Source organism: Lepidochelys kempii, chromosome 2 (genome assembly GCF_965140265.1).
Source record: "Lepidochelys kempii isolate rLepKem1 chromosome 2, rLepKem1.hap2, whole genome shotgun sequence".
NCBI lineage: Eukaryota > Metazoa > Chordata > Testudines > Cheloniidae > Lepidochelys > Lepidochelys kempii.
The window spans coordinates 179,166,715-179,182,541 of NC_133257.1; the positions used below are offsets into that span (position 1 = coordinate 179,166,715).

The 15,827-nt window shown below is 39.1% G+C and overlaps 1 protein-coding gene across 6 annotated transcripts in view; it reads left to right on the forward strand.

Moving 5' to 3' along the window:
• Window positions 1-15,827, forward strand: part of VPS41 (VPS41 subunit of HOPS complex) — a 171,768-nt gene that overhangs the window by 83,397 nt on the left and 72,544 nt on the right. For all 6 annotated transcript variants that reach the window (XM_073332850.1, XM_073332853.1, XM_073332854.1 and 3 more), the window contains 3 exons: window positions 2,670-2,816; window positions 4,153-4,219; window positions 15,359-15,456. In XM_073332850.1, the coding sequence (XP_073188951.1) occupies window positions 2,670-2,816; window positions 4,153-4,219; window positions 15,359-15,456 (312 nt within the window). The remainder of the gene's footprint in view (window positions 1-2,669; window positions 2,817-4,152; window positions 4,220-15,358; window positions 15,457-15,827) is intronic.

Sequence of the window (15,827 nt, forward strand, 5' to 3'; positions counted from 1 at the left end):
TGCTCCTTTTATAAAATACTCTACTATATTAAAACATTTGTCTCCATTATTCAGAATATTAATGCAATCAAACATTGAGAAGAATGTATTTTTGAGGTGTGTTTTTCTCTCTCTGTCTTCAGTACACTCACTGTTGCTGTATTCTTCTGAAGGACTGTAGACACTTACCCCTGTGCAAACCCCTATTAGAGATGCACCCTGCCCCTGTGGAAAGCAGCGCTGACACCAGTGCTGCTTGCACTGGGCAGCCGCCATACTGAATCACATTATTGGATCCCTACTTTAAACTGATGAATGGTGTCTACATTGAGGTTTGCACCTGTGTAGTGTGACCAGACAGCAAATGTGATAAATTGTGACAGGGGGTGGGGGTAATAGGAGCCTATACAAGAAAAAGACCTATAAAATTGGGACATCTGGTCACCCTACACCCGTGCAACAATATCAGTGTAGTTCCATGGGTGCAATCTTTTTTTAAAAAAAAAATCCTAATTTGGATAGGCCCTTGGGAGTCCCCCTTGGAAAATACTTAGCAGAAAATCGACTCTTTTTAATAAAAGTATAATTCATAGATTAAGACCTAAAGGAACCACTGTAGTCATCTAGTCTGACCATCTGGATAACACAGACCATGGAATTTCACCCATATTTGCAGCTCAAACTACAAGGTCAGGGCCTAAATTGAGTAAAAACGCCAAAGCCCAATAGTGATGAGTAAAAAACGCCAAAGCCCAGTGTGGGTAGCATTTTCAAAAGCAACTAAGTCTCATTTTAAATGTGACTTAGGCACTTAGGAACCCATCACTTATGAAAATGGGATTTTAGCCCTTTTGAATGTTACCCTTTTTCTATTAGTTATTTTTTGAAGCTGAAGTATTCAAGGAATTTTTTTCAGTAGTTGCTCTGTTCCACTTTTAGAATTAATTTATATATAATCAACAGGCATTGCCTGCCAAATCTGAGACATGCTTCTTCTGGACAACTCTGCCATTGGAGAATGCAGCTTCAATGGCTGTTTCATCTTCCTGCATGACCACAGCTGAAGAGCCATTCTTTTCAGAGCCATGCAATTAAAATATTTATTCTATGAGAATCTGCTGGGAGTAGATATGACAGTTGAAGAGAGGTGTCTCTAGAGAGTACCACATAGGAACATGGAATACTAATAACATGCTGAAAGCCGTTTGTCAGAGACAAAAAAGTCACAGCCAGGCTTTTTCTTATGTTGAAAGTGAAATGATGCTTGCCCCCCAGAAGATGAATATATTTGACTCTTGACTCTTTGTTTTTCTCTTAGCCTTTTTAATTTCTAATGTACTCCTTATCCAGTGCAGTTAGTGTTCCGTACTGTTGAGACCACTTTAAAGAATGCCTTTTGTGTCCTCATAACTGTCTGTATGTTACCATTTAGCTATGTTGGTCTTATTCTCTCCTCAAGTTCCTTTTGACATGTTGTGTACAAATCTTTTGGGCTTCTGCTATTCTGAAATAGCCATCAGATTGAATCTATAATTGTAAGGCCTGATTCTGCCATAAGACATGTTTGTTGTTTGTTCCCCTCTGTGCTTGAGCCACAGACAGCATGAGCTAGTTACAGGGTTTACAGTTAAGGGACACAGGGTGTATCTACTGGGAACCTCCAAAGCTAAAAACATGAGCCTTTTCAGTTTAAGCTAAAAGACTAAGGACTTGTCTACACAATGCTTTAGTCTGCACCAGAGGGGTGTAAATGTTAGCCTGCATTAGCATGCGGTGCACTAAGTGGTTCTGTTTCTATGTTAACACATGCTAGGGAATTTTTAATGCTCCCCAACACAGCTCAGCAAGATTTTGAAGGTGGGACTGGTTTTAGAGATGCTGGAGCAGAGGATTGGCCATCCTTTGTAGCATCATCTTCTGCTCTGTCTGCAGATAAACCTAAACCTCTCATTGGGAGAGGTAGTGCTGCTTAAAACAGCATTAACCTCCGTGGAGACTCCTCCTTGGCTGTAAGTGAACAGCTGTGGAGAGGCTCAACTGATAGAATCTTTTACCTGTATCTGGTCATTCTCTCCCCAAAAATGTTCTGACAAATCTGCAAACCTCACCAGGCTCCTCCTTCTAGAGTGGGTAATTGCTAGCAAACTTAATAAAAGAAACACTGCAGCTTTCTACTATGTACTTTCTATTTCTTTTGATTGTTTTCTTTTAATTTTGAGTTTAGTTTGCTTTAAAAAACATTGTCTTCTACTTCAGACATGCTGATGCTCTTCTTTTTTTTGTCTCCTCACTCCATCTGCACATCCAGCCCCTGCCTTCTCTCTGTTCCTTCCCACAATTTCACAAGATCCTTCTGCTCTGGAGCTCCTTCTGTCTCAGATGTTGCTATCTGGTGCTTTTTCTCTTCCTCTTTACTGTGTCTCTATATCCTATCCTATCACTTATTAAATGGGTTAAAATATGTCTCCCTTGCTTGTATCTCTTGAATTTCTCTTCTCCTGGGTTATATTGGTCTTAATATTGAACACTTATATTTTTCTGCCATACATTCTTTGGACACAGCTGTTTGCTGTAACTTATACTATAAACTGAACATGCTGTCATGTAACGCCGAACACCACAATGTTTTGAGATGCAGTTTGTAGGAGAGATGGCATAGTAAGTAAGATTGGATTGTATTTAACTTCCAGGGTGTGAAGATACTTGACGTGATCTCCAAGCAAAGAATTACCAATGTGCCTCGTGATGATATAAGCCTTCGCCCAGATATGTATCCCTGCAGCCTTTGCTGGAAGGATAATTTAACACTGATTATTGGCTGGGGAACTTCAGTAAAGGTATAATTACCTGCCCTTGTAATAAATGCTTGCTGTTATCACAGATAGAAAAACAAAGGATTAGTTTTGAAAAGCAAAGACAATTGAAAAGAATGGAATTTGGTTTGACAACTGTGTGCAGAACTCCCGCTGCCGTAGAAATATCATTGGGCTGACCCTCATGAGGAGGAGTAATGACAGACACCCAACGGTCAGACAGATTTCTCTGCACATACGGTGTGTGTAATCCCCGGGGAGTTTTTTCTTTTCTGTGCCTTCAAGAGATTACCTCTTTTGAAAGCACCTAGAGAGTTGTCGAATTCATTTATTTTTATTAGCATAAGCAAGAACAGCTTGTCATGAGGTGGGCTTTTTGTGACTGCTGAAATGGATACACAATTTCCTTCAGCCATGGAAATGGAGAGGAATATTTTTCTTTCAATCCTGTTTTAGCAGGGAGCTGGCATTTTAAACACGTGCACTGGAGGCGTGTGTTATTTGCTGAGACTCGTGCCTGATAAATTTGTTACAAGAATGTTAGATGCTTTCTAATAACAGACTGCTACATTAGTGCTCAGTGGGAAATTTAAAAATGGCTGGTCTGAACAAATGGTATGGGGGAGGATATAATGAGATGGGAAACATCTTTTTTTTAAAAAAAAAAAAGAAAAGCTTTTTTGTGACATTTATATCTTGGAAGAGTTTTCTATACTATGAGGTTTGTTTAAAAGTTTTGCACCTGTTTTTATACATTTGCAAGTTGTATCAGTTTCATAACATTCATACACCTAGACCAAGAGTGCTTTGTAAATCAGCTAAACAAATGTACAGGGCCTGGTTCTGCCACACTTACTCAGAATGAGCACTACTTTAGTTCCATTGAAAAGCTTGAGGAATCACTCAATGGAAGAAGGATGTGACACAGAAACCAAGCCCATAGTTACTAATATATACGAACCACAGTAACCAGATTTTAAATTGTCATTTTTCCTTCCTCCTCCAACGTTTATTTGTGTGACTATGGGTTACAGGTTTCAGAGGAACAGCCGTGTTAGTCTGTATTCGCAAAAAGAAAAGGAGTACTTGTGGCACCTTAGAGACTAACCAATTTATTTGAGCATGAGCTTTCGTGAGCTACAGCTCACTTCATCAGATGTTACAGTAGCACTTTCCTGCAGCTCCATCAGTTTTTAATGGTCTCCTTCTAAATGATAATGGTAAATAGTAATTGCCCAGCTTACAGCAATGCAAAGCCCAGGCTATGCTAAAACTCTAATAATGCATATGTCTCTAAGTGTTTCAGAATGCAAAATAGTTTGCGATGAATAGTACTGAATAAAATCTCTTTGTTTTCTAGATATGTTCGGTAAAGGAGCGGCATGCCAGTGAAATGCGAGACCTGCCCAGCCGCTATGTAGAAATAAGTATGACCCCACAAACTCTCTCTTTTTAAAAATAACAGAAAAGGTTTTCACAGCTAAATTTCAATATTACATAATTTTGGAAGGCTTGTTTTCTCATTTCAGAATGAATCCGTGGCTCATTCAGAGGTAGCAATTTGAAATAACACAAAGTCATCCTTCTTTTTAATCTGTGAAGTTTGCCTAATTCTGTCTTGTGACGCTCATGAGTCTGAAACTTCTTCGTGTTGTGGCCCTTTTCTTAAAACAGAGATTGTTTGTGCCATAGCTCCTAACTTCCCAATCCCACATCTTCTCAAGTAACTATGTGCTGCTTGATTGCCTTGCTCACCACCTTCCCTCCATTTTCTCTCTCTTGGGCATGGTGTTGTGCAGCCTCTACTGCTCCAATGTCAGGTTTCCTTGTAGTTTGCTTTGCCTCCCTGGTTTTTGCTATCCTTTCAGTTCTGGTCATGTGTGTAACTTTGGTCACCATTGAATATACAGGGGAAAAAACCCCTGACAAACAGATACAAGAAGCAGGGTACAAAGCAGGTTGTGGGAGGGGTTGTTTTGTTTAATTAAAAAATAAAAAGCCCCCAGAGTCCCTGGAAGATATTCCTATTCTGGACTGTGACTAGCAGGAAGCATAACCTCTTGAAAGAGTGAAAGCTCTCACCCCATTGTAATGAAAACAACTCTGTGGGTACGTGGAAGCAGTGCATGGACCACACTTTGAGAACCTCTGCTCTTACCTGGTCCTCTGTTATGAGGACATGGGATTAGACAAAATTGGTTGCCATACAAAATTGGTTTCCAGCCAGGTCCTGTTTAAAAATAGTAAAATTCCTATTGATTTCCATCGGGCAGGATTTCGCTCTCTGTTGTCTAACTTCAGGACACTGAATCAAGTGATTCCACAGGAAATAAATTTATACTATTCATTTTGATAGTGATTTCAGGCAAATGTCATAATTTCATAAATTACAGTATTTAGTGACTAGTACTGATTGGGCTAGATCCATAGGAAAAAATCTGAAAATTAACTGGGATGATCCTCAGTCTCCATCTGGACATGCAAGAAGTTTGAATATTTTGAGAGGAAGGAATACCTGAAAATTAAGTGGATTACAAAATACGTTTATTGAGCACTGTTCTGTTTTTCCTACAGAATCATCTGAATGGAGAACTATATAATTTATGAGAGAATCATAAGTAGAAGGAGAAGTTTAGCCTTCTGTTCCACTCTCAGGTCATCTGCATTTTTCAGTACCCAAAAGCTTGTTGGGTTTCCCCTTTAGAAAATAATAAAATGGGATGATTTATATAATAAGTGATCAAAAACAGCTTTTAGTTTTTCAGGAGAGACTCTAATACATACACAGGTAGTTGACCTTATTGGACTCTGTGTGGAACTTCGTTTAAAAAAAAAATGTAAGGCTTTATCAAATTGCATAGACACATGTCTGAAGGCTAGCGATTTTTGTGGAGGGAACTTCTTAATCTTACCTCTTTCAGCCCCGTGTCTTCAGTGTATATTTGAGGATCAGTGTTTTATCTCACTTACCTGTTAAGAATCTGCTTGAGATTTTCCTTTCTGGTTTCAGGTCACAGCACTGAGACAGCTCTGCTGAATGCTCTGAACAGCACTCTTAAAATATGGGCATAAGGTTGGGGAGCATCATTTGTTCAAGTCTCAATAGAGATTACAATAGCTTTTGATACCTTTTAGAAGATCTTTCTAAAGAACTTTGTATCATACAGTGGCATCAGTTTCAGTTTTACTGTAGTTTAAACTTTACTTTGAGGTATTAGATAATGAGATCTGGTAATCTCAGTGGACAGCACAGCAACCAGTTTGGTTTTTGGCAGAAAACATTAGTATGTCAAGTAAGATACTGTACTCTTACTGTATGTGCATTTAATGTACAAAACTTAAAGCAAATGAAATTCAATGAGCAAGAAACTACCACCAGTGGTTGAATGACAAGTTTCATCATAACATCCGGGCATCTTAACTTTGTAAAAAATCAAACAACCAAAGACAATAACTGTTATCATGTTGAGGCTTTGAGGTTTTTTTTGTTTTTTTCCAAACTTCACATAATGAATGAATCCCAGAGGTGGACTGTGAAGCATCACACTTGGATCTTTGCTCTTCAAGATACTTATAGGACAGATAACAGTTCCTCCTTGAAGGTTAAGAGTGCTCAGATTTGCACCACTCTAGAGTCATGTTCCTAGTGCATCATAAGTTCATGTGTTTATAACAGTACAGACTGTATTGGCATCAAGAGAGTATAAACATTTTACAGTGGCTTACAGCTTGGTGAATAGGAAACTGAACAACTCCTGCTCCTTAAATTTTACGTTGGAAAGAAAAGGTGCCAAGTATTATAAAGCAAGTTCTCTCTCGCCATCTCATTCTGTGATGGTTTGTTTCCTTGTGGTAGTACAGTCAGGAAATTAAATGTGGCATCTATCTTGCTTCTAAACCAGGCTATCCCATGCCATGAGAGAAAAATTATACTAAACTGTTCTAACTGTACTTTTTTTAAAATGCTGATGCCTTGTTTATGCCTAAGAGAAATTAAATCAAATATCTGGACAGGGTTCAGATGTTAAGGCATATGTTACAGCAGTAACTTGGTATCTTTCAGTCTAGTAGCAATGATGTAATAATTTTACCTTTTTTGTCTTTTTTCTTTTATATGCTACAATTCCCTGCTTGCATGGTTCTTACATAAACTCCACAAATGTTGCTGCCAGGGTAACAGTTTGTTAGATGAGCTGATTGTATCAGTTCAGCTCTGTCAGCTACCCCAGTGAAGTACCATATTGATTAGAAAGTATTGGTATTGAATTACAAGTTTAACTTAGACTAAAGACCACTGTGATATTTTAAAAGAATTTTTTATATCTGTGCTTACTCCATCTGATTTCAGAGTTCTTGCTGTTTGTTATACTTCACTAAGCCATTCCTGTTGTTTGCATCTGCATTACTTTTTTTATTTAAAAAAAAAACTTTAACGCTAATTTAGATTTTTAGTATATACATAAAAATATAGATTGATCCGCATGCTAAGGCTGCAGTTCAGGAAAGAACTTAAGCACTTGCTTAATTCCTCTAAATATGCATAAAGTTGAGCATGTGTTTATGCACTGACCTGAATAGGGATCCTTTCCTCAGCGAAGACCTAAAAAGCAATATGAGAATCTTATTCTAAAGGGTAGGAAATAATTAATATTTTCCACTTACATAATGCCTTTCACCAAAGATCACACAGCATTTCACAAACCATTCCTTACCGATCCTGGCTAATAGCCATTAATGGACTTAACCTCCATGAATTTATCTAGTTCTCTTTTAAACCCTGTTATAGAACTAGCCTTCTCAACCTCCTCAGGCAAGGAGTTCCACAGGTTGACTATGCGCTGTGTGAAGAACTTCCTTTTATTTGTTTTAAACCTGCTGCCTATTAATTTCATTTGGTGGCCCCTAGTTCTTATATTATGGGAACAAGTAAATAACTTTTCCTTATTCACTTTCTCCACACCACTCATGATTTTATAGACCTCTATCATATCCCCCCTTAGTCTCCTCTTTTCCAAGCTGAAAAGTCCTAGCCTCTCTAATCTCTTCCAAACCCCTAATCATTTTAGTTGCCCTTCTCTGAACCTTTTCTAATGCCAGCCTATCTTTTTTGAGATGGAGAGACCACATCTGTACGCAGTATTCAAGATGTGGGCGTACCATGGATTTATATAAGAGCAATAAGATATTCTCCGTCTTATTCTCTATCCCTTTTTTAATGATTCCTAACATCCTGTTTGCTTTTTTGACTGCCGCTGCATGCTGCATGCATTCAAAGAACTATCCACGATGACTCCAAGATCTCTTTCCTGATTAGCTGTAGCTAAATTAGCCCCCATCATATTGTATGTATAGTTGGAGTTATTGTATTGGAGTAAAATGTAAGATGAAATCCTGGCCCCTTGTAGTCAGTGGCAGAGCTCCTAAAGACTTCATGATGGCCAGACTTTCACCCCAGGGGACTTATTCAAAGTCCAGCTTCTAACCAACTATAACACCTCCAGACACTCGTTATTTCCAAGTAGAAAATACTTAAGGTAGACTGCTAACTGGTGTAAAATTGCATGTATAGTGGATGTGCTCCCCAGCGCACCTTTGTGTCCCAGGGAATGGTCACAGAACTACAGATCAATCCATACACGTTTCCTAGTGAAATTGCTACTGATGAATTTCAGCCACTGGAAAGTCAGATTTTGGATTTTGATTGAAGTGGACATCGTGACAACCAATTTGGTTTTTGGAAGAAGATGCTGAATATTTCAGTTTGGCTCATAGAGATACTGTACTCTAGCATTGTAAGAACTTTAAAAAAAAAAAAAAATCTTATTAGCGTCCACAATCAGCAGAAAATTGTCACCAGTGGTTAAATGCCAACTTCTTTATATATTTATGTAAACATTTAATCCGAGACCCCTGCACATCTTAAGTCCTAAAAATAAATAAATAATCTAACAGACAAAACATCATACTACCCATATAGTAAACCCACATTGACTCATACTGCTATTACCCCTTTAGCCTCACATGATGACAAAAAAGGCCATATTCACAATTAGCAAAATGCCTGATGAAATAAGTGAGGCTAATACTGTGATCTGAAGGCTGCCATATTCCTCCCCTGTTGGTTGCTGAAGTTGCCTATTTGTAATTTTGCATACACACACAATTTTCCCATTCAATGTACTTTTGTGAAGGGAAGGTCACCTTTGAGGCCATCAATATTTTTAGCTTCTAAAATTCTGTCAATCTGTTGTTAAAAGATGACAAGGATTCTATGTGATTTCCTTGAAGACTGTATGTAGGGCCCTACCAAATTCATGGTCATAGGATTTTTTAAAAACCATAAATTTCATGATTTTAGCCATTTAAATCTGAAATTTCACATTGTTGTAATTGTAGGAGTTTGCCGAGGGGGGCAGGTGTCACAAGGTTATTGTAGCGGGAGGTTAGGTTACTGCTACCCTTACTTCTGCGCTGCTGCTGGGGAGGTGCTGCCTTCAGAGCTGGGCTCCCAGCTAACAGCTGCTGCTCTTCAGCCACCCAGCTCTAACAGCAGCGCATAAGTAAGGGTGGCAATACCACAACCCCCCTAAAATATCCTTGCCATTCCCCCCTCCCGTGTAACTCCCTTTTGGGTCAGGGCCCCCAATTTGAGAAACACTGGTTTCCCCCTTGAAATCTGTGTAGTATAGGGGTAAAAGAACACAAAAGACCAGATGCCTGACTAATCTAATTGCCTTCTGTGACGAGATAACTGGCTCTGTGGATGAGGGGAAAGCGGTGGACGTGTTGTTCCTTGACTTTAGCAAAGCTTTTGACACGGTCTCCCACAGTATTCTTGCCAGCAAGTTAAAGAAGCATGGACTATGGATGAATGGACTATAAGGTGGATAGAAAGCTGGCTAGATTGTCGGGCTCAACTGGTAGTGATCAATGGCTCCATGTCTAGTTGGCAGCCAGTATCAAGTGGAGTGCCCCACGGGTCGGTCCTGGGGCCGGTTTTGTTCAATATCTTCATAAATGATCTGGAGGATGGTGTGGATTACACCCTCAGCAAGTTTGCAGATGACACTAAACTGGGAGGAGTGGTAGATATGTTGGAGGGTAGGGATAGGATACAGAGGGACCTAGACAAGTTGGAGGATTGGGCCAAAAGAAATCTGAGGTTCAACAAGGACATCCTGCACTTAGGACGGAAGAATCCAATGCACCGCTACAGACTAGAGACCGAATGGCTCGGCAGCAGTTCTGCAGAAAAGGACCTAGGGGTTACAGTGGACGAGAAGCTGGATATGAGTCAACAGTGTGCCCTTGTTGTCAAGAAGGCCAATGGCATTTTGGGATGTATAAGTAGGGGCATTGCCAGCAGATCGAGTGACGTGATCGTTCCCCTCTGTTCGACATTGGTGAGGCCTCACCTGGAGTACTGTGTCCAGTTTTGGGCCCCACACTACAAGAAGGATGTGGAAAAATTGGAAAGAGTTCAGCGGAGGGCAACAAAAATGATTAGGGGGCTGGAACACATGACTTATGAGGAGAGGCTGAGGGAACTGGGGATGTTTAGTCTTCAGAAGAGAAGAATGAGGGGGGATTTGATAGCTGCTTTCAACTATCTGAAAGGGGGTTCCAAAGAGGATGGCTCTAGACTGTTCTCAGTGGTAGCAGATGACAGAACAAGGAGTAATGGTCTCAAGTTGCAGTGGGAGAGATTTAGGTCGGATATTAGGAAAAACTTTTTCACTAGAAGGGTGGTGAAACACTGGAATGCGTTACCTAGGGAGGTGGTGGAATCTCCTTTCTTAGAGGTTTTTAAGGTCAGGCTTGACAAAGCCCTGGCTGGGATGATTTAGTCAGGGATCGGTCCTGCTTTGAGCAGGGGGTTGGACTAGATGACCTCCTGAGGTCCATTCCAACCCTGATATTCTATGATTCTATGAGATATCACAATCCATGAGGTTTTTCATGGCAATGAATTTGGTAGGGCCCTAACTATAGGCCTCTGTCTGGAGAAATATATGCTGTAAATGGTGGGAAATGTTCCCATTGATGACTTAATTGCTGTGAAATAATAAAAAGTGATGGGATGTTTTCGGCAGTAGTACAATATGTTGCTACATTTCACAAAGTAAAGTACTCGGCAGTATTGGGGAAGACGTAGATAAGGATTTGCTTAGTTCCATGAAAGTGATGTAAATGTTTCATAAATGCTATTTATTCTGGGTAGTACAGTTATACAGCCAGTCTTAATGCTGCTGACATTACACTATGCACTACATTTTTTAACATAGGGACCATCTTGCACTGCCAAGGTGATGGACTAGATGACCTAATTGTTCTCTTCCATTTCTAATTTGAGAGTCTGTAATAAGTAATGATGAGTGTTTTGTTTTAAGAGCAAGTTTTCCGTTTGATTCCACTCTACATCCGTATCCAGTAAGGTGACAGCTGTTAATCATGAAGGGTTTAACAGAGCCCCAGCTTTATCTAGCATAATATTTCTTGCTTTCTGATCACACCCATCTAATTCAGTGTTGACAGGTACTAACCAGCCCTAACCCTAGCTAATGAAATCATATTCTACATCAAAGTAGTGAAAATACTTAATCCTTCGGTTTGTGTCTTTCCGGCCAGGTCAGGAGTGGTTGATTGGTGATTTTTTTTATCTAGCCCCACTAGTTCTGAACCTTCCCATGTTACAACAGAAAGTTTTGAGACCACCTTCTCTCCCAATCTACCCATGTGTTGGTTGTGAGCCATGGAACCAGTTTGTAACTCTCCTTGGGGTTGTGAGCTCCAAGTGGAAAACCCATCTTGTGTATCCTGTGCAAAATCTTGTACTGATGCCAAGTCTGGGGTACACACAGAATTTGACATTTGGTATCAGTTATATCCTATAAAGTGCTCCTCCTATGGAAACTCAAGTAAAATAATGTTTTATTAGAATGTCATTTGAATGCATTCTCAGTTAGTAGGTAGTCACTTTATTGCTCATGTAGGACATGATGTAATTTCAGGAGAAGAATTACAGTGAACTGTAAAGGCACACTGCTGCCTTAGAGTACAAATATAGGATTCCCATGTTGACTATTTCACTGTACTTGCACAAAAAGGCAGAGTTCCTGTTGAGCCCTTGCTTTCTGATGCATGGCCTCTCATGTACTGTTAAAAACTAGTTTCATTTCCTTCCTAATTTTTAATCACAATTGACATCTTTTAACTTAGAAATGTCTGGTAGTTTCTTCTGTTCAGGTTCCCTGCTGGCTGGAAATGCTTCCGTCCTTGAGATACTATCACTTTACAAAAATAATACAAAGAAATTAGCTAACCTTTAGGTGGATAATGAAAGAGAGCTTACTGTAAATATTGAAATACTTAAAATGTCCAGGCAGGATCTTAGAAATGGGTCTTTCCAATCACAAACATTAATGTTACAAAATCACATACATATTTTTTATTTTACTTAATGCTTATATTTCAAGATTTTAGGCACTTTTAGCAATGTGCCTAAAAGAATGGATGTTAACTTTTTCTTGGTAAAATTCAACCCTGTGCAGATGATAGCACATCGCGTGTACATCACTTAAGCCCTCAAAAGAGAGCTTGAGAGACACTGAAGTGGTGCATAGGTCTTTTGCTGGCCCCTCTATACAAGGGTGAATTTACCCACTATGACTAAATGATCACTTTTATTTTCTGTTGGATGCAATTGTATGAATCTGAAAACAGCTCAGATCAGCATGTGATATTTTGTGACCTATTTTGTATTGCTTACATAGTCTAGGCAGAAAATGTGCTAATAATTGAAGACCATCCTCGAACCTGTAACATAGGAAAGACTGGAGACATTCTGTGCTCTCCTATATCAGTTCCCCCCAAAGTTAAGATATGGGAAGGTTAGGTTGTGAGTGAATTCCCTATGCCAGTTTAGTTTAGTCTTCTGCTTTCTCATCTTAGTGGATGATGAGTGAAATCCTGACTCCATTGAAATCAATGGCAAAAATCTCATTGACTCTTTGGGGTCAGGATTTCATCCAATATGCCTGTAGCATAACAAGGGAAACTATGTGCAACTAAATAAGTGAAACAAGCATTTTGGTTTTAGTTTTTGTCTACAGCAGCGATTCCCAAACTTGTTCCGCCGCTTGTGCAGGGAAAGCCCCTGGCGGGCCGGGCCAGTTTGTTTACCTGCCGTGTCCACAGGTTTGGCCGATCGTGGCTCCCAGTGGCCGAGGTTCGCTGCTCCAGGCCAATGGGAGCTGCTGGAAGCCCGCCAGGGGCTTTCCCTGCACAAGCGGCGGAACAAGTTTGGGAACCACTGGTCTACAGCATTGTTGTGCATCTTTAAAACGTGAAATATTAACAGTTATGCACTTAAACCAGTTTTATGTGATTAATTTGGTAAAAGATGCAGCACAGTATCTTGTCACCTCATTGCATTAGCCTTTTTTTTTAAATGGACAAGATCAAGGATTTCAGCCTGCTTTTCACTTTTCAGTATTTTTTTTTTTGACAGACGAACATAGAGCAGAACTGATCTGAATCAGTGTGTCTTGCATCTTGGTTCCTGTAAGCCTTAATCATAAATACGTTTTACTTGGATGTGGTCTCATAATGCATATAGATGCTTGTTTTGGTTTAATAGTTTCATGATCTTGTTCAAATTAATAACAATTCTTGATTAGCTATTCGTTGGGTGGTTCTTTCTCTCATAACAAACTACCTGTAAGGTTAGGTTAATTTGGCTCACTACGAACCTTGTGTTCTGTATGGCTATAACGTTTGTAATCTGTTCAATAAAAGCCTTTTGATTAGCTGTTTCAAAGTCTTTTATCAGATAAACAAGAAGCATTTGTACTAGATGTTCTTTGTTCAAGGCTGTAGCAAGAGAACTATAGCACTGTATTTCAACAAGGTCTCTTGAGGAGGATGAGCTATAGAGAAGCTGATCTTGAAACCAGAAAAATTAAACTCTGAGAACAAAACTTACTGCAACATTCTGTTTCATCTTGCCCAACTGCTGTTTTGGTTTATCCCATCTTCACAGCTAGGTGGACAAATAGGGTAAAGTTTTCAAAAGTGCCAAATTGATTTAGGAACTGTAGTCCCATTTGAAAGTCAATGGAAATTAGATTATTTAGAATGTTCTACCCAGGCTCTTTCTAAAGATGTCACTAAGCGCCATGTTCTTCCCCCAAATTGAATCCTCAGTCTTCTTTAAATGTCTCTCAGAGCAGTAGACATCTTTTTTAGCCACCATTTGATAAGTTGTCAATAAATATTCCTCTGTCCTCCTCGTTTTTCGTTTTGTCCATTTTATTTTGTGTCTTCAAGTTCTCCCTCTCTGCTTTGAGTATTCCTTTCAGTCCTTAAATGCTAAATTGAATGTCAGGAGCAAGATATATTATGTAGATAATGTTTCTGACATCAGCTACTCTAAAATCAGCACTCAAAACATGTGATATATTCCCAGCAGCATTGTCAATCTTGCAGGACGGAACAAAATAATTGCCTAGAGGATTAAAAATGTCAGCATATTCTACCCAGGGATATTGTTGATTGACTGTTTAACCTTATGTGACGCATTCATCCCACAATGATGTCACAGTGTCTGCGTTAATTTTTTTTATGTGTATTTGCTTATTCCTTTAGAGACAAATGTTACATTTAACTCTTATTTCATACCAGTTTTTCTTACTTAATGGATGATAATTTCCCCTCTTTCCTCCCCATTTCTTTTACGATCATTTCTTTAGCTTTCTTTTATTTTATCACTCAAGATTACAGTGCATTTCCTTCTTCTAATTTAATTAGTGGTAACTAATGGCAACACATTCATTATCTGTGCTCAGTTTCTTCTAAAATGGAAATGAAAATCACTGTGCCCGGGATCTACACATAGGGTTATATAAAATGCACCTTGCTAGTCCAAATGCAATCACTTACAGATCTTCTCTGTGTATATTTATGTTACCTATATGGTGGGCAAGGATCAAAGAGAGAAAAAGCAGCAAAGTGCTCCCTGATGTTAAATGTACAAATGTAAACTGAGCAGAAGAAAAAAATATGTAATTTATTTCCATTTCAGGTGATGTATATGATGTGGTTCACTGTATACTGAAACAAAACTTTTTTTAAAAATAAACATTCAACTGTTTTTTGCAACCCCTCCCCCAGCACAATTACAGTCAGCGTTCAAATCCCCTGGGTTCAGGAGTGATCTTGGAAATTCATTTTCAGTTTTAAAAATCAGGCCAAAGAAGGAAATATCAGCAAACATTTTCTTTTTTTAAAAAATCTTGATTCCGCTTATAAAAATCACAGCGATAGCATATGATGGAGCCCAAAAATGTTTCTTTTCCTAACCCTTAATTTAGTTTCATTTGCAAGTTGCAATCTTCTGTCACCCAGTGAGTCTAACAAGGAGTACTGTAGGCTTGTTATATACCGTGGGCCTGATTTATTTGAGATGCTGAGCATGTACAGCTGGCCACCTCTGAAAATCAGATCCATGTTTTTCTGGGAGAGTGGATCATGCTCTTATATAAATCTGTGTCTTTCCTGTGTTGCAGTTTTCCAGTTCGATACTGAATTCTACATCAGTGGACTTGCACCTCTCTGCGACCAGCTTGTTGTACTTTCATACGTAAAGGAGGTTTCTGAGAAAACGGTAATTACTTTGGTGGTACAGTTGCACAGGAGTGCAAAACCTCCTCAGGTTTAAGTTAGACTCAATAATTATCTGTGAAATGATTCTTCATTAGCTGAGTCTGTAATGAACAATGGATACAATTTCCTTGACTTATAAAATAAGGTCTACAGAGGTTATGTTGAAGTCTAGTGTATTTACCTTTTAGAGGTCCTGCTGTCTGGTCTCCTTTGTTCCTTGGGGGGAACAAAGAAAGCCTCTCTCTCAATCTTTTCTGGTGTTTGTGTATGAAAAGGAATGAAGGATACATCCAACTGAAAGGACGGGCAACTTGCTGACATTGTGCATTTTCAGGAATGAGAGAGTGAAGTTGATCAGTTCTAACAATAGGA